Raw genomic sequence first — 24,553 nt, forward strand, 5'->3', positions numbered from 1 at the left:
ACTGTGTATTTTCCAGCAGCGGGGTACTGTAGGTTTCACTGAAAAGGGGGTTGAGCTGCAGTACCACGGCACTACCACTACAAAGTGGACAGTACCTTGTCTTTACATTTCTGTCCACTTTCTAGATCACGTAGCCATACCTCCCAACTTTTTTGATGGTCAAAGATGGTCAAATTTTCTATGTGAAGTAATAACATTAGGCTTCACAAAGAGACAGACACAAAGCGCAGTTCCTAATATTGCGCTCTATTGACAGCTCAGAGTCAGGAAGCTGCTTATCTCTACCAAGCAACAGTTTGTACTAAGACAATAGTGTTTAGTCAACAGGAATGTCATTTTTCTATAGACTAGGGCTAACGCTACCAATTCTTGGCAAGAAATCTCTCTGGCATATTTGTAATTGTTAGAACCAACTGCTGGGACTGAGCGGTGACCTTGTCCTCTTTGTGTTAGAAAGTACACTCACGCTCCCTGAGGAACACCCTGCCCTGAATACACTCCGGTGATAAGTGGCGCATAAGGAGCTCAGGCAGCGCTTTTCATCTTCCATGTCCGAGCCAAGAGAATCTTTATGAGAACAAATGCCGGAAGATTCCTCCTCCGCCTATTTACGGTGTGTTCTGGCCATCTCTTTTATTGCATGTAAGATATGTTCCTCCTGAAGCAGAAGGCTGTTTATTATCAGGCTCAGGAGACGTTCATACTGGGGGATACGTCACAATAAAGTAATCCATCTGCGTGTTAACGTTATACAATAGGGCGCACTGAATAGAAGGTTACCCTGCCTTATCTGAGGTTTTACTATATACACAACCATTGTCTGGGAGGCTCCTGCATGATATTACATTATTTAAAGGGCTTGTGCCAAGTTTTAAAGTCATCCAGCTAATCAACTGATCACTGGGGGTCTGATCACTTGGACCCCCACCAATCCCAAGAACAGGAGTCCCATTCTCCTATCTTGATGAGAATGACCAGAGCACTGTGCTTTGCTATTTCCTGCGGTACCATCTAGAATAAATGGCATAGTAGGTTGCATGCTCCATCTGCTGCTCCATCAGGACAAAGGATCAAACATAAGTGGTCCCAGTGGTCAGGCCCCTGCATATCAGCTAGCTATTTCCCAGCCCCCTTTAAGGGGCTGTCCAGAAAAAGAGAAACAAGGATGTTTTCTCCCAAAACCAGTGTCACCTATGTCCAAAGGTTGGGAATGGTGTTGTAGCACAGCCCGCTCACTTCAGTGTAGCCCAGGTGCAATACCAGACACTACTAACGGACAGGTGTGGCATTGTTTCTAATTCTGGACAACCCCTTTTATGTGAGCACTAAAAGTGGATAAAAACGGTATATTTGTAATGTATATTTTAATAGAGATTAATAAGCCCCATCCTTTGCCTAAAGTGAATGCATACTTGAATGGAGAGGATGCTGTGCATGTGCGGTGTGCTCTCTGTTTTTGAGATAGGAGCGGGTCCCAAAGGTGCAACCTCCAACGATTGGACTTCTATGCCATCATATCCTATTGTTATGCCATAAATGTCCCAGATATATAATGGGATTTGTTATGTCTCCGGAGGTTTGGAAGAATGTTTTGTTAGCGGAGAAAAAAGTTCTGCATACAGGACTTTTATCGCCACTATTTTTTACGAACTCTGTGATGGAAGCCCCAAGTGAAGCCTCCGAGGCAGATGTGAATGTAGCCTTAGCTTTTATGTTCTTCGGTCCTGGCCTAAAATGCATGCAATAATTTCTCTCCAGTTATCTATTTAAAGCAGTGTTCACATCACGTTTTTCCCCAACATTTAACATATACACATAACGTATGCGCTAAACGGATTTCTCGGATGGATGTCATAGAGTGACATCCATCACCATAGGGTTCCATTGTAAAAAAATATATAAACGTTTTTTGCTGGACTCCGCTTACTACGCTTTTGCATATATTTTTTTCCAAACTTATTTGTTAATCGGTTGACAAATACGTGACGTGAACAGCCCCTTAGTAGGATACACAAGGCACTTGTTCGGTTTTAATACATCTTAAAATGAATGCTTTTCTGGTAATTGAATGGGGAACTACTGCCATCTAGTGGGAAACAGATCTATTGCACTTATAGAAAATGTTCTTTTGATTTTACCAGTTATTGCAAACATATTGCCTGAGCAGTACGCCTGTACAGTAAATAATTGTAAATTTCCCATTGTTAAACATAACACAATTGTATGATGATAATATTAATAATAATAATTTTGTGTTTGATCACACTTTTTCCAAACAGATATCCGGTAAAGCAATAGGTGCCTGTTGTGCGCCCTCTTATGCCAACCTATTTCTAGGTTGGTGGGAGGAGACACACGTGCGCCCATTGGATATGTTTAGAGAACACATTGTGGGCTGGTATCGCTACATTGATGATGTTTTATTTTTTTGTTAGGGACCAAGGGGGCGGTGTGAGCAGTTTATTGGCCTGCTAAATCAAAATCCTCTCATTATCTTTTTGACATATAAGATTTTGGACTCAGAGGTTGATTTCTTGGATTTGAGGATTCGGCTGGATGGCTCTCATATTGTGACATCTTTGTTTCGCAAGAATACTGCTACAAACAGTTTACTCCATTATCAAAGTTTCCATCCAGCCCAACTCAAGAAAGGAATACCCAAAGGCCATTTCCTAAGACTCTGCTGCAATTGTACCTCCATGGTTGACTTTAAGGAGGCCTCTGGTGACTTATCGTCACGTTTTCAGAAGCGGGGATACCCTAAAAGGATCATTTCACAGGCTTATCGTTTAGCCAAGGGATTGAATTGTTCTGATCTGTTTAAACCAAGATCTAGGATTTGTGATAACAAAGTACGCCCCATCACTTGATATAATAACCACTGGATGGACTTATATAAGATTTTGGGCACACATTGGTATCTTTTCTCCTCCAATACGAGACTGACTTCCTGTAATGATACTGAACCAAGATTAATCGCTCATCGAGCACCTAATTTGAAGGATAAACTGGTGCAAAGCCACTTCCAACGTCCAACTGGTGTGATGGATGGAGATACTAAATTGAGAGGCACATACCAGTGTGGTAATTGTAATGTTTGTCAGTTTATGTTGGGTTTGGATACTTTTGTCAATTTAGACAACAAGAAGAATATTGTCCTAAAAAACTATTTGAACTGTCGCTCTAGAAATGTGGTAAATGTCCTACTGTGCCCTTGTGGGAAGATATATGTTGTTCAAACAACACAGGAATTGCATAAGAGGGCACAACAACATCTTTCCAACATTGGTTTGGCATCACGGGACAAGCTCAGGAAAGAAAAACCTTTAACGTTGGTTGCTTCTCATTTTTTGGAACATCATGGATTTAGGTGCAGTGGTTTAAGGATTGCGGGTTTAGATTTGATTAGTCAACAATTGCTTAGATCTGAATCCAGGTGGATTTTTAACCTGGGTTCTCTTACACCTTCTGGTTTGAATAAAGAACTCACTTTCACTGGATATTATACACAATACATATATATATATATATATATATATATATATATATATTTCACGTATTTATTAATTGATGTGTTTTTTTTGTTTTAGGTTGATCACTATTCATTTTTTGCACTTTGGAGTTCGATACACATTTTTTGGATTGGAGTAACAAGCACTTTGCACTTTATAGTGGGATCGATGTCACGGGATTGTGGCCACCGATATTTTGGAGGACACTTTGAAGCCGCTCTCCAAGGACCTAGGGCCCCTATATGGCTCTATATGAATATGATCGTTGATATATTAAAGATGGACTTTGGTTGTGTGCCTTCGCAACAGTTTTTCGCATACTTTACTTTTTTTCGTTATTTTTTTGAACATGTGCATTTGATGATTATGTGTATTCTCTTGTGATTTCCTGTTTACGTGCACTTGATGAATTTGGTGATTTCTAAGGCTATTTTCACACTAGAGTTTTGGCTTTCCGTTTGCGAGATCCGTTCAGGGCTCTCAAAAGGGCTACAAAACGGATGAGTTTCGCCCTAATGCATTCTGAATGAATAAGGATCCTCTCAGAATGTATCAGTTTGCCTCCTTTCAGTCACCATTCTGCTCTGGAGGTGGAAACCAAAACGCTGCCTGCAGCGTTTTGCTGTCCATCTGACGAAGCGGAGGCAAACGGATCTGTCCTGGCACACAATGTAAGTCAATGGGGACGGATCAGTTTTCTCTTACCCAATCTGGCACAAGGAAAAACGGATCCGTCCCCCATTGTCTTTCAATGGTGTTCAAGACGGATCCGTCATGGCTATAGAAGACATAATACATGACGGATGCATGTGGTTGTATTATTGTAATGGAAGCGTTTTTGCAGATCCATGACGGATTCGCAAAAAACGCTAGTGTGAAAGTAGCCTAAATTAATTTATTACTCCTTTCTTTTTGATGAATTTATGTGTACTTGATGAATTTGATGATTTCTAACCTAATTTATGACCCCTTTCTTTTTGACTCCCCGATGCAGACCATTAAGAATTTTTTTTTTTTTTTAACATGATTGGGATTTCTATAATTATGGTACTTAATGTAATATTTCATGCATGATAATTATATATGGTATATGATGATATATGATCGTGAGTTACATTATCATGTTCTAATGTTTGATCAATAAGGTTTCCATGACTTTTGTGTCTCTTTGGATACAATGGTTACATGGTAGCGTGGTTAATAATCATGCTTTAATTTTTAATACTTTATAAACTATCAAGCACTAATTGGACATGTGCTAATTCATCCTATAATCATGTTATAATATCCAATTAAGGGTTTTTATGAGTATGATATACAACCTGGTATACTGGGTATGTGGTATTGATTCATATAACTATTATTATTTTATCTCTTTATTTTTTATTATTAGTTATTTATTTAGAATTATGTTGCAATGATTGGTTTATGATTGGTTAACCCCTTCCCGACTGCCATACGGCTCTATACGGGCTAATTACACATGCCCCGTGCAGCTAGCACGTGTACAGACGTCATGGAAGCTCTTTAATCCAAGCGCTGCAAAATCAATTTTTGTTTAAAAAATGCTATTATTGTGTTAGGCCGAATGCACACGGCTGTGTTCCGCAGCTGAGAGCGGTCCGTGGTAACACGGGCTGGATTCCTGCTGAGAGCCGGAGCGCACGGCGTCATTGGCTGCTATGACGCCGTGCGCTTCCTGCTGCTGCCGCAGTACAGTAATACACTGGTATGATCTATACCAGTGCATTACTGTACTGCGGCGGCAGCAGGAAGCGCACGGCGTCATAGCAACCAGTGACGCCGTGCGCTCCTGCTCTCTTTTAAACCTGTTTAAAAACAACCAATTTTCGGGTCACCTTGCCTCATAAAGTGTAATAATGAAAAAAATCATATGTACCCAAAAATTGTACCAATAAAAATGGCAACTCTTCCTGCAATTTGTATAGGATGGTGCCATTATATGGAGACGTGGGCTCTGCAATTGGGGCTGTCAATATATCCCTACCACGCCCCTCTACTTCCTCAAATGTATTCCTTAACAGGTGACTTCTATTTTTTTATCTAATTATTTATTCAGATACAATTGCCCTGACCTTTAGAGCCCTGAGGAAGCTGGCTTGATCCGGCGATACGCGTGGGGCGTATTACCTACACACCATGACTGCCTACCTTCTTATATGATAAGTATTTTGCACTATTGCTTGATGCCATATTCATGAATTATGTACTCCTTAGGCGGCATATATTTGTTCCTATGTAGATTTTAATTTTGGGGTTTTGAGTTTTTCAATAAATTATGGATTTTATTAATAAGATGTGTAGGCTTTGTATGCAGTGTTTCTTTTTTTTTTTTTTTCTATCTAATAATAATCAGTTAAAAGGTCTCAAAAATTCTCCTAAGGATCACATGAATCATATCCAGTTTTAGAAATCGCAGTTAAGTTGAAGTCAATGCATTACTGTCAGAAATGTTGACCACAGATTGCTGTCATTTTGCCCGATTCAAATCATGCCATTTATAGCTGACTAAAAGGTGCTATTAATCCCATTTCTTCTACTCCAGGAAGCTCAACACAATGTGGGGCACAGTGCCACAACTGACTATGAAATCAGTCTACCCATACAATGCAAGCTCCACATTCCAGACTTAAGCCTTGTAGAATGATTTTGCTACACAAACATGTGTTCTCACCTTGTATATGCAGGACTTGGCATTTAAAAAGAAGAGCTCAATAGTGGCATTGTCCTTTAGGTAAGATATACTCTCAATGTAGAACCTGTAATACAGAAGAGATGATACAAAACATGAATATATCACATGAGCAAATGCGTCTAATAGAAAAACACATGATGTTCTCGCCATTATTTCAGTTTGGCTCCATTCAGATAACCGTATAGGTGCCGTGAACGTGTTGCGGAACAAGAACAGCGGGTCTGCAATACATAGGCACCAACCGTATGAAGTCCGTGCTGTGGTGCGCACCCATTGACTTGAATTGGACCACGATTAACAACATGCGACAATAGATAAGACATGTTCTGTCCAGAGGCATAGACCCGGAAGAACATGGAGGGCTTCCGAGTGTTTCCGCAGGCTTCCAATCTGTGCCTCCGCACTGCAAAAGATAGGACATATCCTATCTTTTGCTTTATGTTGCGGATCACGGACCCATTCAAGTGAACGGCCCGAACCACAGCAAGGAGTTCACACAGTGGCCATACGGTTGTCTGAATGAGGCCTTAGGCTAGTTTCACACTGGCGTTAGCTCTCTGGTAGGCTCTGGTAGGTATGTTACAGCAATGTCTGCTTGCTCCCATATTGACTACCCAGCTAATATGCCAGGATTTGGCTGGACAAAAAACCCTGCAAGCAGCAGTTTTTATCCAGCTGATTCCTGGCATATTTGTCAGGTAGCAGCCAGATCTCTACTCAATCCCATTATGTCAATGGGGGCCTGTCGGCATAGCGGTAACATCCGACTATGCTGCATCCCGAGAGCTCCGACAGGCTGATCTCTGCTGGAAAAGCCCCAGATGTGAAAGAGGCCCTAGAAAGTACTGGTGGAGCCTTGCAATTAGCAGAAAACTGCATGTGGAACATACAGAAAGGCTGCTCCATGCACGGGTGCCCTAAGCTGAACATGAAGGTAAGTACTGGTGAATTGTTATCAGACTTCTGCTTTATTCCAACATGGGACATGGATGTCTGTGTATGTCTGGCATATATGTTAGCATTAATCTGTCAAAGCTCGAAAGAGAGAGAGAATGCTACTCTGGGTTTCTGAGCAATATATATGTGTTGTCGTCTGAGGATACTCTTCCTCATTATGGAGACAACCTAGTATGCGGTGTATGTGTGTGAAATACTGTATGCCAAGTAATTACCCTCTGGGTTTCTGGGAAAGATATTAAAATTTGCTTTTCTAATCCTCTCTCAGATGTAGGATGTGCTAATTTTCATGTAGTTTTCTCAAAATCCCAGAGGAATGTTGGCTGGCTTACCATACTCCATATGCATACTTGGCACTCTCCATAAGGAGAAATGGTACTCCAACCAAAGATTCTCAGGCAGTGATGGTCAGTTCGCAGTGTTAGCCAGCGAACACATGCGGGCTGCCATCTTGACTCACAGGTCTGGCGATGCACAGGTAAGCCCTTACCTGTGCCTGTGAGCACAAGCTGGTCTGAAATCAAATGCGGTCATGGGAGCAGGCAGTTCCGAGAACAGCCTGATGACGGCCCCCGGCAGCTGTTCTCGGAACTGCCTTCTCCTGGTGACCGCATTTGATTTCAGACCGACTCGCGGCACAGGCACAGGTAAGGGCTAACCTGTGCATCGCCGGACTTGTGAGTCAAGATGGCAGCCTGCATGTGTTCGCTGGCGAACACTGCGAACTGACCATCACTGTTCTCAGGCAGCCAAGCACATTTTATTTGCTCAGCTCTGCTAAAGGCTAGTTACCCAGAAAGAGCTGGGTTCCTGGTATAAGTCACTCAGCGTTCTTTTCTTTTTGAATTCTTGCATGTCTCTTTTTCAGAGAAGCATTATGTTAGGATGCAAGCACAGCTATAGATAAAAAATATTATTATGAAAAAGCACCGATTGAACAGTTTGAGGCTACCACCAGGGGATAATCTTATCATGAAAAAGCACTTATTGAATAGTTTGAGGCCACCACCAAACATTTTTTGGGGAAAAATGAATATATGAAGCACAAGTAGGTATATATAAATATACATTCTAGAGATGAGCAAATCAGTTCTATCAATTTGGAATTCATCCTGAGTAAAAGAAAAAAGGGATTTTAACTAGAACAAACTTTTTGAAAAGTTCAATTTAGACCCGAATCAATTCTGGACTAATCAAGTGTGCTTTAATTAACCTAAAAATTGGTATATAACACCTTCCAGTCTCCTAAGACATATTTTTTCTAAAAAGTCTCAGCAAATAAACATGAGTTTAGAAGAGGATAGAGACATCTCCTCCCCGATTCATGCAGCAAGCTGAGAATTGTCCAGGTATCAGGCCATGCAGAGACAAAGAGTAAACCTATATGTTTCAAAATCCATGTGACATCTCTTTGGGTACTGCAATGTTAAAGGGCTATTCCAGGATGTTTCTATTGATGGCCTTTCCTCAGGAGAGGCCATCAATATCTTATCAGTAGGGGTCCAACACATCTCTCCCACCAATCATCTCTTCCTGAGTGGCTCTGGTGCCAGAACTACACAGCTCCATCTATTATTTAGTGGACGGAGCAGGTAACTGCAGCGCTACTCCCAAGGAAGCGTATCACCGTGTGAAGGAAGAATAAAGTATATTGAGGTGTTAAAAAAAAATGCTCAAGGTATGTGTCTAAGGAGGTACATTAAGACTACTCCATGTGTTTGCTGAAAATACTATCCTTTGTTTTCCTGTGGTTACTGCCAGATGTAATGACTGCTATTGAACAGCTAGCACACACATCTTTTATTGATGTACTACACCCCCCATCATTACTAGCTGTTTAGCTTTTTAAGAATGGGAGGGTTCTTTCATTTTGACAAATTCCAGAGAGGGTGAACACCCTTCTAGGTGACTTGGTTACTAAAAATGAAACATATATGACGCTAATGACATCTGAAACTTAAAAGGGTTATCAAACTCCTATAATGTCCCCCAAAATGCACAGGCCCCTCATACAGGTAGCTCCTGATGTCTGCATGGCCGCCGCTGCATCTCCCCGTTGCGTGAATCAGAACATCCGACCGGGAGGGGGGGGGGGGGGGTTTGGTGTTGCAGCAAATAGCAGGGGAGGCTCGTTCCCATCACGGCCTGCTATCGGCTGACCCCCCATCGCCGGATGTTTTGATCCGACCGATGAGGAGATGCAGCGGCAGCAGTGCGGGCATCAAGAGCAACACAGGTGCTTAGGAGAGAGATAAATATAACTTGTATGAGGTACCCGGGTATTTTGGGGGCATTATATGGGTTGGATAACCCCTTTAAAGGGGTTTTCCAGGACTATAATATTCCTTAGTCTAGGCAGTTAGTATCTGATTGGTGTCTGCAGTCCTCTCACTGATTACCAGACACACTGTACATTTAGTTGTAGCTGTTCCTGACACTGCAGATCAAGGCAGCTCAGTATAATTCAACCCAGCTGCAGTACCAGACAAAGCCACTACAATGTATGGCGCTGTGCCCCAGCCCATCAGATATTGATGACCTATACTAAGGGAAAGTCATCAGAATACAGTCCCAGAAAACTACTGTAAGTCAGGAGAAGTCTCAACTTACAATAAAATTGCTGCACAGTTCCTATAAATAAGGATTCTTGGGTCCAGACAAGTCCTAACTGTTGGCTGGAGGAAGATAGTATGCTCAGCTCCTAACACTTCTATTTTTGTTTATGGGTAGGGTCCTTAATAAAGATCACAGCCTCAGCTACAACAGAAATACAAAGGACACACCATCTATATATCATGTAATTGGATATGGAAGTAATGCCATCATTCTAACAGTAGGTGGAGCTGATGTATTTTCTCTCCTAATCTCTGCACTTCATCGTTAAAATAACTGAAAAACGAGGAATAACCTTTCCTATTGTTAGAAATAAAAACAGGGGATTCAAATAAATCTACCAGCCAAAAAAAGATTCAAATGAAAGCAAGACGAGCCTACCTACCATATCCTGAAAACAGACCACACATATAATTGTAAAAAAAAGAAAAACACAATTGAGGCCTCTACAGGCCATAGCTCATCATGGGACAGAACAACATGTAGGTTATTGGCATGATCATGTTTCGCAAGGATTTGCTTAAACCGCACAGATTATATTTTATAGTGCACAGCCTTCTTGCATCACTCTCCAGTTGACCCAGATATCACTATAAGTTTGCGCCTGTGAATGGGACCATTTGGATTCCTGTTGTTTTTCATCAGTTAATTGTTGTCAGCAGCAAACAGACACTCATTAAAAATCAAAGCTGTATTTTTACACTGGCATGTAGCATGGCAGGTCCCTTCGTTAGTAGAGTGTTACTATTATTACAGGCCTATATATAGCATCTGCTTAATTAGCACGGCGTAGTAAAGGAGGAAAGCGATTCTGAAGAGTGTTTACCATGCACACACAGACAGCGGGGAGGGAGGTAGGGACCGGCGCAGACACAATTATCCTCTACCGGGAGCTGACAGCAGACTGGAGACTAACTTTGCCAGTGTCGAGAAAGCGGGAGTCAAGGAGATAAGGAGTTCCCAGGAGGATGAAGGCGGCCTTGTTATGAAGACACAATCACAGATGCAATTTGACTGCACTTTGACAATGACTTGACATCAGAACAAAAAATCATCTGAGACATCACAGGCGAGGAGGCTACTTTGGTTGAAAATTTTCAGCAACTTCAAAAGTGTTGGCTTTGCTGCATTCCTCGAGCAGATTGTGATGTTGTCTGGCATGGTTTTCCTGGAAGTTACATTTATATTCCCTTTAGCCATCATTCATTATGGTTTTTCTAACATACATGGAATTGTCCTCCCCAGGGACACTTTCATCATTTTTTGATGATTTTCTGGACATATTTTTTTTAAGTCATTCTACTTCCTGTCTTGACTCTAACTTCCTTCTTTGTTTTGTTTTTTTAGAACAGTAAACAGCATCACTTAAGTTTTCAGTCAGACCATCACTCTGACCAGAGAGAGACTCCTGTAGTAATGCAAATAGAGCTTCACACATTACACCAAGTGTGATGCTATTTTGTGGCCATCTTTATCCAGGTCTTTCAAGAGATTAATAGGGCCGTCACACTGTTATCCCAATTCTACAACTACTATTGTCTTGACGTTTACCCTTCAGATAACATGTTTCTCTCACAGCAGCAGTAAACTGAGAACAGATTAACTATCTATATAGGAGTTGTATCTCTCTGTGCTGACTACTGCAGAAGAATAATATTCTGTATATCATTTTCAGTGGTGTAGTACTGCCGAAATGAAAAGAAAAAGCCAAAAATTTGAATTGAATTTCTATGAATATTGAGTTAAAAACTACCTCATTCCTGACAGAATGTGCCATTAAACATTATAGGCACAACCCTCTCTTTTGTCTACACACACTCCCTTGGCTACACACATTACACAGCACTGCAACTTATTACAGTGTTATGACAGTGGTCCATGCCCGCCGCCACTCCCCTCTTCCTGGCAAAGTTGTGCCACCAAGGTTGTGCTGTACTTTTCACACAGGCCACCACCTGCTTGCTGACAGCACCACTTATGCTGCCCGTAGGGTGCACACTTCCTCTTAAAGAGCCAGTGCGCACACCCTAACATTCACCAGCCAATGGTTGGCAACCTGGGGGCATTTAAGGCACCTTCTAGAGGCAGAGCTTCATTGTGAAGTGCGCTCTGCACAGCTTCTCCCCTCTGCTCTGAATGACTGCTGTAGTGGTCTTCTCATTGGATGCTACAGCAGAAATGACTGTGGAGCAGCTCTGCGCAGAGAGTAAAGAGCTCTTCCTCCAATAGCCTTAAAGGAGCAGAACCAGGTGGAATAAAACCTCATATTCAGACTGAGAGAGCATCTACATTCTTTCTCCATTGAAAATCTAATCGCTGATGGAGACAGCAGAGCAGACTCTTGGAAAAACCTCCTTAAGACTTCATTACCTCTGCACTGAGAAAATATCACTGTGAAGAATATAATAAGATGTAACCATTGAATAAATGACCATCAAAAGTAGATATTTTGCCATTTTGCTGTAAACAAAAAACACACACACAAAAGGCTCCATATATAAACTGCAATCCCAGGGAGTACTGAAAGGAATAGGCCTATTAATGAGCCTCCAAATAGCTATTCTGGTCTGCAACTCTGACCCAGAATGTTATGCTTAAGAAAGCATAAACAGTAATGAGTTTAATGGACGTAGCGAGGAAAACCTCTGATGATTTCTCTACTAACTCTCATTAGTGAGATGGAGCAGCTAGTGATTAACTGCAACTGGGACCTTATTCCACAGATGTACACAATATTTATGGTATAAACTCCAAAAAACAATGTTCGGTTATAATAAAAAAGAGGTGTGATCCATCTACAGTTGCAAGAAAAAGTAAGCCGACCCCTTCAAACTACCTGAATTTATTAATTATTGACTGGAAAAATGTGGTCTGATTGTTATCTAAGACACAAATTCACGGGGGCGTGGCTTGCCGCTGCATGGCGTGAGACGCACTTTGGAGCGCTCCTGCCGGCATCCGGAAACATCCTGATCACAGTTCTCTGGTGGAAGAGAAGAGCCTGGAAAGGAGCCTGGGAGAGGGGAGATTCACCTGCAAGGCACATATGTGCGCCAACATGCCAAAGAGGGGGAAGAACGCCACAAGAACGGATAGTGCAGAGCTCAACCAACATGGCGCTGGCATGGAGGAGGAAGGACATCAGGAGGTGGTGAGCCGTAGCGCGGCAGCACGCTTAAGCAGGTTTGCAAGGGTGTTGGAGGGGGTGAGGGACTGGTCTCGAAATAAAGAGACTGCAATAATGTACTCCTCTGACCAGGAGAAAAGATCCTCAGATGAAGAGAGGGAGGGAGAAAATGGCCGCCAGATACCCGCTTCTAAAGAAGTCATACAGGGGAAAGAAGATCCCCACAAACCCCTTGAACAGAAACCCACCCTCAAAGACATCATGGTGGCAGTTGCAAGCTGTAACACTACCCTTAAAGCCCTCAATATTCAGGTGGGCGGTCTGGGAGAAGATATATCTCTGATAAGGCATGATATGCATAAAATTGATCAAAGAACCTCAGAAGTAGAAAAAAGAGTGTCAGTATTGGAAGATGAGGCAAGACCTATTAAAATGGCGACTAAGTCAGCGGCAAGAGATGGGCTGATGATTTGGAAAAATATATACCATATTGCGGCAAGCACGTGATAATACAGATCTGGTCATAAATGGGGCAAAAATGTCAATTTTCCCAGATTATTCCACAGAGGTCCAGAAGAGGAGGACACGCTTTCTGGATGTCAAGAGAAGACTCAGAAACTTGCAAGTCCAATACTCTATGCTGTTCCCAGCTAAACTAAGAGTTTTTGCTCTAGGATCTACCAGGTTACTTGAAGACCCAGAAGAGGCGGCACAATAGTTGGATCGTCATGAAAGTCACCTGAAGGAGCAGAATAAGGACACTTGAGAAGACTGCACCTAGGAAGAGATGCAAACACAATTGCATATGGATGGAGCTGATGTTTCTCCCTCCTATATCTCTTTTCTCCTTTTATTTCCATTTTCTCTTTTTTGTTTTGTTTTATAGTGTGCAGAACATCTCGTCATAGGACGGCTCCACAGATGGGACAATCTGATTAACACTTTATCACCAAACTCCTCTGACGCAGGAGTGTGAATAGCACAGGAAGTGTTGTTCACAGTTTACAGGTTGTGTTTTGGGAGGTTGAGAGTTGAAGGATTAAATATGCTGCATTCAACGGTGGGCAAGTTTGTTAGTGAGTGCCCCAGTTATGGGATCATTAGCAGTGTTTCATTTGGGATTAAATCCTTTATTTTTGGTAAGGTATATGGGAGGGGAGGGAGGGAGGGCACTCACTCCGGCTTAGTTACGGGGACGATACAAGGTTTGGAATTAATGCACAATAGGAACTTATTGAGTGGAGATCACGTTTCTGTTTCCATTTTGAATTATGACACTTATTATTAGAATACTCAGCTGGGATGTGGCTGATATGACTAAACAACATAGTATTTTTAGCTACTTAATGCGGTTTTAGTCGGCTATATGTTGTTAACAAGAGATACATTTGACTAAGAATACACTACAATGGCTAAAAAAGCCATGGGTGGGATATGCGTCTCATGCGGTCCTAGCTTCACATTCCAGGGGAGTAAGTATATTAGTGCATAAAAGTATTAGATTTGAGGGTATTAGGGAACTTTTAGATGTAGAGGGGAGGTTTTTCTGTGTATTATGTAGGTACTCAAATGATACTGGTGGTGGTCTCCATCCCCCTGCCATTTGCGTCGACCCCTTTAAGAATGATTTTAGATTTTTTAGCAGAGTACCCAGGGGTCTCGTGGATGCTTATAGGAGACTATGACTGTACTTTGAATGATCAAGTAGATAGATGTAGAATGGAGGGAGCTGGGAGGTCTCCGGGTAGCTCGGCGTTGAGAAACATTATGAAAGAGGTGGGGCTAATAGACGTATGGAGAGTAAGACATCCGCTAGAATGTAGATATTCTTGTAGCTTATCCACATACCAAACCCTATCCTGAATAGATCCGGCACTGGTTAATGATGCAATGTTTCCGCTTGTCCACTCCTCTGAATATCAACCCAGATCTTTATCGGACCACTCCTTGCTAAAAGGTAGAATTGGACCTCGGGGGGGACTAGGCCGGGGATGAATTTATGGAAATGCAATGCTTTTTGGTTGCAGATTTTGGGTGTTGCTGAAGCCATTAAAGAATACTTTAATATTAACAAGGGTACGGCGTCCACCCATGCCGCATGGGACGCTATGAAAGCTTACTTGATGGGACTTTTTATTAAGTCTATTAGTTCACATATAAACAGGTCCAGGGAGGCAGATGTCAGGGCTCAAAAAACTTGTATCGAAAGCAGAGGAGGCATTTGGGGCGGCGCCCTCACAGGCGGCCAGTAGGGTACTGAGAGGGACACAGAAACAGCTAAGATGCCACCTTCTACAGGTCGCTGATAGGAAGAGTACCTTCTATAAGCAACGTGTGTTTGCAGAAGGAGAAAGAGTGGGTCATATGTTATCTGTTATCTCCAAGGCCCAGCAGGTGTTGACATGTATAATGGAGTTGGTGGATTCACGAGGGAAGTCCTGTGTGGGTACGGAGGACATTTTGGGGGTTCTCAGAGATTTTTATTCTTCCCTGTATACCTCTGAGGCATCTAATTCAGAGGAAGCAATATTAAAGTTCCCAAGGGAGGCAGAACTGTCTACACTATCGGCAGAGGAAAGGGAACAATTAGATGCGCCTATTAATCTAGAGGAACTGGAGGAGGCATTAAAAGATATGGCTAATGACTAAGCACCGGGATTGGATGGTATCCCAGTGGAAGTATACAAGAGATTTCAGGGAATACTACTGTCGGAACTACTAAAAGTCTTTAATTACTCATTGGAGACGGGCTCACTCCCGGCTTCTACGCAGAAGGCCCTTATAGTAGTGATACGGAAGCCAGGGAAGGACCCGAGATTCCCAGACTCATACAGGCCGATATCCCTTCTAACGTCGGATGTTAAACTTTTAGTAAAAGTTTTGGCAAAACGTCTGTCCAGGGTGATTCTCAACATCATACATCCAGATCAGACGGGCTTTATGCCCCAGAAGTCTACAGCTATCAACATCCATAGAGTATACACTAGTCTACAGGTCTCTGCGGATAACTGTGGAGATAGAGCTGTTCTGTCTCTGGATGCTGCTAAGGCTTTTGATAGTGTGGAGTGGGGATATCTCTGGGGTACGTTGAGCTGTATGGGTTTTGGACACCGCTTTATTAAATGGGTAAAGGTACTGTATTCTAATCCACAGGCACGGTTTAGGGCTATTTGGGATGTGTCTAGCTGTATTCAATTAGCTAGGGGAACTAGACAGCGTTGCCTGCTATCACCCCTATTATTTGCTATAGCCATTGAGCCTTTGGCGGCAGCAGTGCGACAATCTCCGGATATAAAGAGATTTCAAAACAGCCAGATACATAATGAAATAGCATTATATGCCGATGATACTCTTTTATTTCTAGGAGATACGTCATCTTCTACATCGGCCACTATGTCTCTTATTGACAGGTTTGGTAGGCTATCGGGCCTTACTATTAATTGGCAAAAGTCAGCATTGATGCCTATTGATGGCCAAGCTGTATCTGTCATGATTATTAATAATAAAATACCGTGTGTTGAGAAGATCAAGTACCTAGGGATATGAGGAGCTGAACCTGTGTCCACTCTTGGCGAAATTTAGAGTGAAGGTTAGAGCCTGGTGTAAGCTGTTTCTCTCAGTTGTGGGAAGAGTAAATCTCCTCAAGATTGTGATGATGCCACAACTTTTATACATACTCCATAACACCCCGGTCTGGTTACCTTTGGACAGATTTCTTAAAATTAATTATATATTTAGGGATTCAATATGGAGGGGGGGGTCACCCCAGGATTAAACTGGAAACATTGCAGCATGATAAAACGGCAGGGGTACTGGCTGTGGGAAATCCTTGGATCTACTATCTAGCAGCGCACTGTCAGCATTTTAAGGGATGGATGGACTATGCATTGACTGATATGACTAGCCAGATTCTACAACAAAAAATAGGTGAGAGAGACCGTATGCGGATATTAGAGGGTTAGTTAGTTCTCATGAAAAAAGTATGAACAAAAGTTAAACAGCTGAGAGGTATAGGGGGCTTTAGTTATTTATCACTGATATGGAATAACCCCCTTTTACTGGAATTTCTCTCATTGTCTGGACTGCAGGATTGGAAATCTAAAGGAATCCTTAGTATAGGTGACCTGATAGATAATGGAGTGTTTAGGTCTTTTATGGATATACAGGAGAAATTCCAGGTTCCCAGTTTCTATCAGTATCTTCAACTCCGCCATGCGTATGATACTACGTTTAAAAAATGTAATGGCATAACTAAACTAGAGACAGCCCAAAAACTGGTGCTCTCATGAGGAGACAAGATAGGCCTGATATCTGTGCTATACTCTTTGCTATTCGATAAGTTTTTGAATTCCCATCCACTATCACGAATGAAAAAATGGGAGAGAGATATAGGGGAGAAACCACAAGATCAATGGGAAGACATTCTAGAGGCGGTCCCGCTGGTGTCGTTAAGTGAACAGGGGAAACTATCCCAACTATTCATTATACACATTATACACAGGGTGTACAAAACACCAATATTTTTACATCATATTGGTGTCAGGAGTGACGCAAGATGTTCAAGATGTGCATTGGAACCAGCCGACTTGCTGCATATGATGTGGCAATGTCAGAGTCTAGATGGGTACTGGATGGGAATATTGGAGACAATATATCAGACAATGTCAGTGTGGGTAGACAGAGATCTAGGCTATGTCTCGAAGGTTGAGGCAGATGAGTATATAAAAGTAGCGGTGGGAAGATTGTTATATGTTGCTTGAAAACTAATAGCCCTGCACTGGATACAGGTGAGCCCTCCGACAGTAGAGGAATTTTGGATGAAAGTCAACAATATGTTGGTGTGTGAAAAGATTATATTTCTCAAAAGCGGTTGCCCACAAAAGTTTGATAAACTATGGAGTGACTGGATGTCTCATAATCACATTAGGCTCTAGGGAAGTAAAGAAATAAAACTGCTGGGCTGAGTGAGTGGGGGTAAGGGTGTGGGGGTAAGGGTGTGGGGGTAAGGGTGGGGGGAAAGGGTTAAAGGAAGGTGGGAAGGGGTGGTAGTTTTCCCTAGAATTATATATATTTACATATATTTGTTTATATAATTATAAAATAACTTGACAATACACAGAAGATTATATCAAATGGATTTATTTTCTGTTGAATTTTACAACTCAATGTTTTTATGTAACACTGTTCTGGTCAAATAAATAAAAAAGATTTGATTTAAAAAGACACACACACAATCTAACTAAACTAATAACACAAACAGTTGCACCATAAGTAAACCTCTGGAAAAAATGCGTATAGCAGCACAACGAAAAATTAAAGTCTTATCTTGTGGTGGTGCCAGCCGTGTTGGGAGCCAGTCAGAAGTTCCCCCTTGGATGCGTCATATAGAAGAAACCGCAGCACTCTCCTGTCTTCAATTCAGTGGGATTTATTTCACCAGCAAAAAAATGCGACGTTTTGACCGTAAAGGTCTTTCTCAAGCAACCAGAAAGACCTTTACGGTCGAAACGTCGCATTTTTTTGCTGGTGAAATAAATTCCACTGAATTGAAGACAGGAGAGTGCTGCGGTTTCTTCTATATGACATAAGTAAACCTCTGTGATAATGACTTCCCCATGAGTTAATTGGCAAATGGTCTTTCAATTAAGGAGTTGAGATTGAAAAGTATGGGTTTCTCACGTGCTGTGCTATTAAATAAAGGCACACAAAGCCTGGTTACTGACAAATATATTCTTATTAAGGAAGACTGGTTAGTGTGAACCATGTCTTGATGCAAACAACTTTCAGAAGACCTAAAATAAACAAGTAAATGTTTGAAAAAGAAATGGCCAAGTCAGAGTTCTGATGTTAACCCTATAGAGATGCTGTGACATGATCTGAAGAAGGTTGTGCATGCAAAGCATCCCAAAAATATTGATGAACTGAAACACATTTACAGGGAGAAATGGTCTGAAATTCCTCCTCAACGTTGTCAAATCTTATTTGCAGTTACAGACATTGTTTGTTGGGGGTGACTTCTGCTAAAGGGGGGTCTATAGGTTATTAAAATAGTTATCCAAGATTTAATGACAGATTTATCCTGATAGGATACAGATTGGCAAAGGTCGAACATCCTGTACCCCAGCTGTTCTGCAGTAGCTCCGGCACAGTAAATAGGTACCGAAACTTCACAGCTCTGTCCATTATGTAGCCGATGAAGCTAGTTACTGCAGCTCTGCTCAAGTTCACTTAAGTAGATGGAGCTGTGTAGGTCTGGTGCGTATTTTCCACACTAGAGCTACGTACTTGGGAATAGCTGATCAGCGGGGCGCAGGGTGTTGGACCCCCGGCAATCTGATCTTGATGACCTATCCTAGGCATAGGTCATTAATTGTTAAATCCTGGAAAATTCCTTTAAATTCAAGAGCTCACTTACTATCTCTCTATGCACTGCTGACATTTACTTAATGTGCTCAATAAAATACATGGATGAGGATACAGTTGTTTGTGTTGTTAGTTTATTAGATTCCATGATTGTGTTTGTCTATAATTGTGACTTAGTTCACAATCAAACCAAAATTTATAAAAAATCAATACAAAAATCCAGGTAAAAATGCCCATGAAAAATGCACATATAGACACGGCATGTGTGCACCATAATGTGCGACTTTTTTGAGCTTCTCTGCACTTTTCTGAAGTGTCGAGAAAAAGGGCGTGACTTAGCTGAAGGGGCGTGGCTTCGCACCATCCGCCACATTTACTGTAACTTTCGCCAGAAAGTGGCGGAACTTATAGCTGAAGTCTACGCCAGCCTGTAACTGGCGTAGACTTCAGTTTCTGGTGCAGGGCAAAGATGTGCCTGGTTTGTTAAGAGGCTTCTGCCAGTCTTGATATATCTCCCTCACTGTCAGTTTTTCATGGCCATTTTTTAACCATTTTTGCATCCAATATCTGGTCTTTTTTAACAGTTGTTAAAAATAGCCTTTAAAAATGGATGATTTTCATTGGCTTTTTTTATTTAAATCCAAACCCCTGCAGTACACATAATGTCCCTGAGCATTAATATTGTCCCCCAGAGTGGCCCCCAGCATTAATAATAACGCTGGGAGAAACGTTCTTTCTGCATCAAGAGAGGAGCAACTGTCTCTGTGCGTACAAATGGATGAGGCGAGTATATTATTTTCATTTTAACCGATAAAAGGCCATTTTCCAATAGTGTACCCATTTTTACGGGTGAAGTCCTGTCTAAACGGCCGTTAAAAATAGTCGCAATGGTTTCAATGGGGTCCACCTGGCTGTGAAAAAGCCCAAAATAGAACATGTCCTATTTTTGATGGACACTATTCACATGAATAGCCCCATTGACTTCACATCATTCTAAAAATACCCGTCACAACGCCGTTTTCACTGTAGTGTAAATGTAGTCTTAGGGTTCACTTACTTTTTCTTGTAGTTCTATCTATCTGATATAAAGATATATCTTCTACCTATTGAAATGGAAACTTGAATTATGGCAACTCCAGAATGAACATTTTAAGTATCTGAATTGCAGCGATTTTCAATTGTTTCTATTGTGATCCTCCTAATACGCACACCTGACAGCATGAAGAAGTCAAGCTTCATTCACCTAGCTGCGCTAACCTCTATCATTTTTTAAAGAAATGGGTTTTCTGAGAACTAATTAAATGAACCAGTGAATGTGTTGCTGTGAAACGATCGAAAAAGAATCAGGTCTGGTGGTGGAGAGAATGAACACATCCAATACACACACTGCTGCCTCCGTGAACAGGTACATTCATATCATTTAGAAAGCTGCATGTGAATATTCAATATTATTTTAGTGATGTATGTTAGCTGTTTGGAAGCCAGCATCCAGCTGTTATCACAACTGCCAAAAATACAGTGCTTTACTGATCAAGAGTTTATGGGACACCTTCAAAGGGGTTTAATATTAATGACCTGTACTTAGGACAGGCCATGAATATTACACTAAAGGGCTCAGACTCTCAGTACGCCCACCAATCAGATGTTTGAAGAGCTTCATTGTGTGCCAGGCACATTGCTATACATTTTGTAGTGGCTGTGTTTGGTACTGCCTGTTAAAGGCTTATTCCCAACTCAGACAATGGGGACATATCTCTAGGACCCGCACCTACATCGAGAATGGACCCCTGAAGATTGCAGAGGGCGCACTGCGCATGCGCAGCCGCCCTCCATTCATTTCTATGGGGTCGGCGAAAATAGGCGAACACTGGCTCGACTATTTCCGTAATTCCCATGGAAATGAATGGGAGCAGTGCCCGTGCCAGTGCGGTGCGCTCCCATTCAGTCCTATGGGGAGTGCGCTTGGCGGTGGCCGGACCATGGAAAACCTGGGGTCCTCTGGCCACCACCTTTCCGGTTCCGTTCTCAGTGTAGATGCAAATATGGCTTGCATTATAATTTGCAACTTTTTTGGTCACATAAAAGCCTTGATAAACCTATGTCTTTAGTGACCAGTGGTGCCACTTGTTGGGAATCTTTAATCAAAGGTGACGTGTTGGCTTTGACATGTCTGTTTTAGGGAATGCTTGAATTTCTCATAGAAAAATAATTCTGTCGGATCTTTTTCTCAGGACTTTCTGTTGTACCGTTCCTCTAATGTTCCTCCTGGGAATATATGAATAACTTGACAAATGGATGTTACCATTTTCCTTGACCAAAGTGTATGTCCTTAAATAGTCTGAAGGTACTTACATGCTAATTTTGTATGTAGTTTATGAAGCCAAAACATGATGAATGTAAAAACAAGTAGAATTCTTCCTATATAAGGCCCCATTTCCACAGTGGATTTTGCAAAGGCACGATCCACTGTGGTTTCCGCACAGGGCCACATGAGCTACAGTGTGGCCTCCTATTAAGAACAATGGGAGGAGAACTCCTCATGGCCACTGGCAGCTTTTTGTCTCGGGAGTTTCGCCAGCAAAAGACTGTGTGTGAACAGGGTTTAACTCTGCTCCATTTACAATCCATTATTTGTTGGGGCTTCAAAAACTGCATCAAAACTGCATAAAAAATAGCCCTCTGACAGTGTCAGCACTGACTGCACAGTGACGGATGGTGGAGGTATAAGCCCCTCAGACAAGGGAAATGCCCAGTAGACAATTCATTCACAATTCTCAGGCAGATTAACAGCACAATGCAGAACTCTAAAAAGCTCCAGCATTGCTATTTCATGGGGGATAAAAGTATTTACTAATGTTTTTTTTTTTTCCGAACAAGTCAGTGAGGTGGATCTTGTAGACTTGTTACGAGAAGGCTTTGACCAGATACCTTGGCTCAGCAGTGCAGGTGAGGTCACATTGCACAAAGGCCGGTTGTCTCTAAATCAGGCAGAACCCCTTAGTAATGAGGAGAATGAAGAGCATTTTGTTTCAGAAGTATACATGAAGTACAGGAGAAGCAGAAAATTTAAGGATTACTAAAATTAGCCTAAACAATGAAAATATATAATAGTTTTCGGTCAGTATTAAGATAAAATCTGCATTGGGTGTCCATTGCCCATCTACTAATTATAACGCGTCATTGTACAAGTGATATTTTCTATACCACTTATTTGTGTGATAAAACCAGTATTATACTGAAATCAAACCAACATGCCACTTAGGCTACATGCACACGACCGTATCTGTATGTCATCAGTTTTTTTTTTCGGATCCATTGTAACAATGCCTAAAACGGACAAGAATAGGACATGTTATATTTTTTTTGCGGGGCTAAGGAACGGACATACGGATGCGGGCAGCACACGTTACTTCTGTGCTAAGCTGAAACACTTACAGTGGGCACCATTTGCTACATAATATTACAAGGATTACTCTAGACGCAAATAACGTTTCCGAGCTTGTTGAGAGCGTAGCCAGTCTGATGATTCATAGTGCTGACCCATTATTCCCGTAGGAATTGTAATTAAAATGTTGTGGCTAATTAAAGCAGAGCCACGAGGATAATGAAATAAACACTAGCCAATGAGTAACAGTTTTACATGTTAGAAATCTAATGGAGATAATGTCTGATAACATGGCTTATGTATGAGTAACTAGATGTTTTTCTAATCCATCTTAGTATTTGATCACTTGAAAATACAATTTATAATATACAAACCACTATAGGGGTTGATATTGTGCCCATGAGAATCCTGAGTAACAGTCATTAACAGTCCTAGTAAAGGGATTGTTTCAGTACAAGAACTAGTCTCTTATGCACAGGAGCCCCAGCAGTCGGTCCCCTACCACCAAACGAGGGACACATGCATTCAACTCTATAGGACAGCCGGAGGCAGTCAAGCACTTGTTAAATGTGTATACCACTCCATTCAAATGGGAAAACACAGGCCTCTCGTCTCATGCTGGTCCTCAGCAGTCAGACCCTCATTGATCAGACACTTATCTTCTATCCTGTTTGTTACTATACAAATGCTCTTTAATGTTAAAAATGAATAACTAATTACGCAGAATGGTATTTGCCAAGTGAAAGGTTTATTTTCTGGGTTATTCCCCTCCTACCTTCATAACTATAGGCATGTTGGTCAATGTTGCTTAGTGGGTAAACTGCCCTTAGATATAGTTAGCATATTTTCTGCAGCATAAGACACACTTTTTAGCTCCAATAGTGGGGGAAAATGGCAGTGCATCTTAAGCAAATAATAGTGTGTGCTCCCATTATGTCCACTAGTATACAGTAGGACCAGGGAGCAGTGAATACAGCGCTACTTGTGCTTGGTGTACTTAGCACTCCCTGGTCTTCTGTCAATGGGGATCTGAAGGGGGTCTGATCAGAAGTCTGATAGGGGTCTGACTTGAGGTCTGATGACGGTCTGATAGGGGTCTGATAAACAATCAAGGTCTGATCTGGGGTCTGATGAGGAATTGGGGTCTGATCTGAAGTATGATGAAGAATAGGGGTCTGATTTGAGGTATGATGAAAAATATATATTTTATTCGTATTTTCCTCCTCTAAAACCTAGGTCAGTCTTATGGTCAGGTACATCTTATGGTGTGGGAAACACAGTATATATGGAAAAATCTGGAAAACAATCACTCTTTGTGGGTTTACTCTAGTAGAATACTATTTTGACATACCATTTGCAGGTTGTTTAGATTCTTGATTTAGCATAGTAAACCCCAAAGGGCGTCCCACATGCAGTTACATTCATCTGCATACTGCATCATCCTTAACCCCTTATCTATGGGGTAGCCCACACAGGAGCCGACCACCTTCGTGCACCTTCTGACCATTTGACTGATCGTGTCATTTTCGGTCTGCAGGCTTGACCACTTCATCAAGGATTGACCTGCTTTATTTCACATCATCTCCCCTGATGAACTGCCCAATGTCCTGGCAGTGAAACATGCGTGTAGGGACAATGCTCATGCATATTTAGGGACATATAGTTTCTTAGAGTTAGGGAAAGGTTCCAGACAGGGTCGTCCTTTCAAGGACGAGTGCCCTGTGGTCAGGTTGCTACCACACTTCTAGTTACAGGGTTACCGGTTAGACAGCCATAGGAGTTCCTTAGGGACCCTGCACACATGTGTTCGACTGTCAGCTGGTTGTTATCTCCCCAGTGATTCATCCGACCATCCATACAGGAAAAACGACTACTATAAT

The 24,553-nt window shown here is 41.8% G+C and overlaps 1 protein-coding gene across 6 annotated transcripts in view; it reads right to left on the reverse strand.

Annotated features, from left to right (window-relative positions):
• Positions 1–24,553, reverse strand: part of FRMD4A (FERM domain containing 4A) — a 307,366-nt gene that overhangs the window by 109,956 nt on the left and 172,857 nt on the right. For all 6 annotated transcript variants that reach the window (XM_044280099.1, XM_044280097.1, XM_044280098.1 and 3 more), the window contains exon 5: positions 6,208–6,292. In XM_044280099.1, the coding sequence (XP_044136034.1) occupies positions 6,208–6,292 (85 nt within the window). The remainder of the gene's footprint in view (positions 1–6,207; positions 6,293–24,553) is intronic.

The sequence above is a fragment of the Bufo gargarizans genome, chromosome 2 (genome assembly GCF_014858855.1).
Source record: "Bufo gargarizans isolate SCDJY-AF-19 chromosome 2, ASM1485885v1, whole genome shotgun sequence".
In the NCBI taxonomy this organism is placed as follows: Eukaryota; Metazoa; Chordata; class Amphibia; order Anura; family Bufonidae; genus Bufo; species Bufo gargarizans.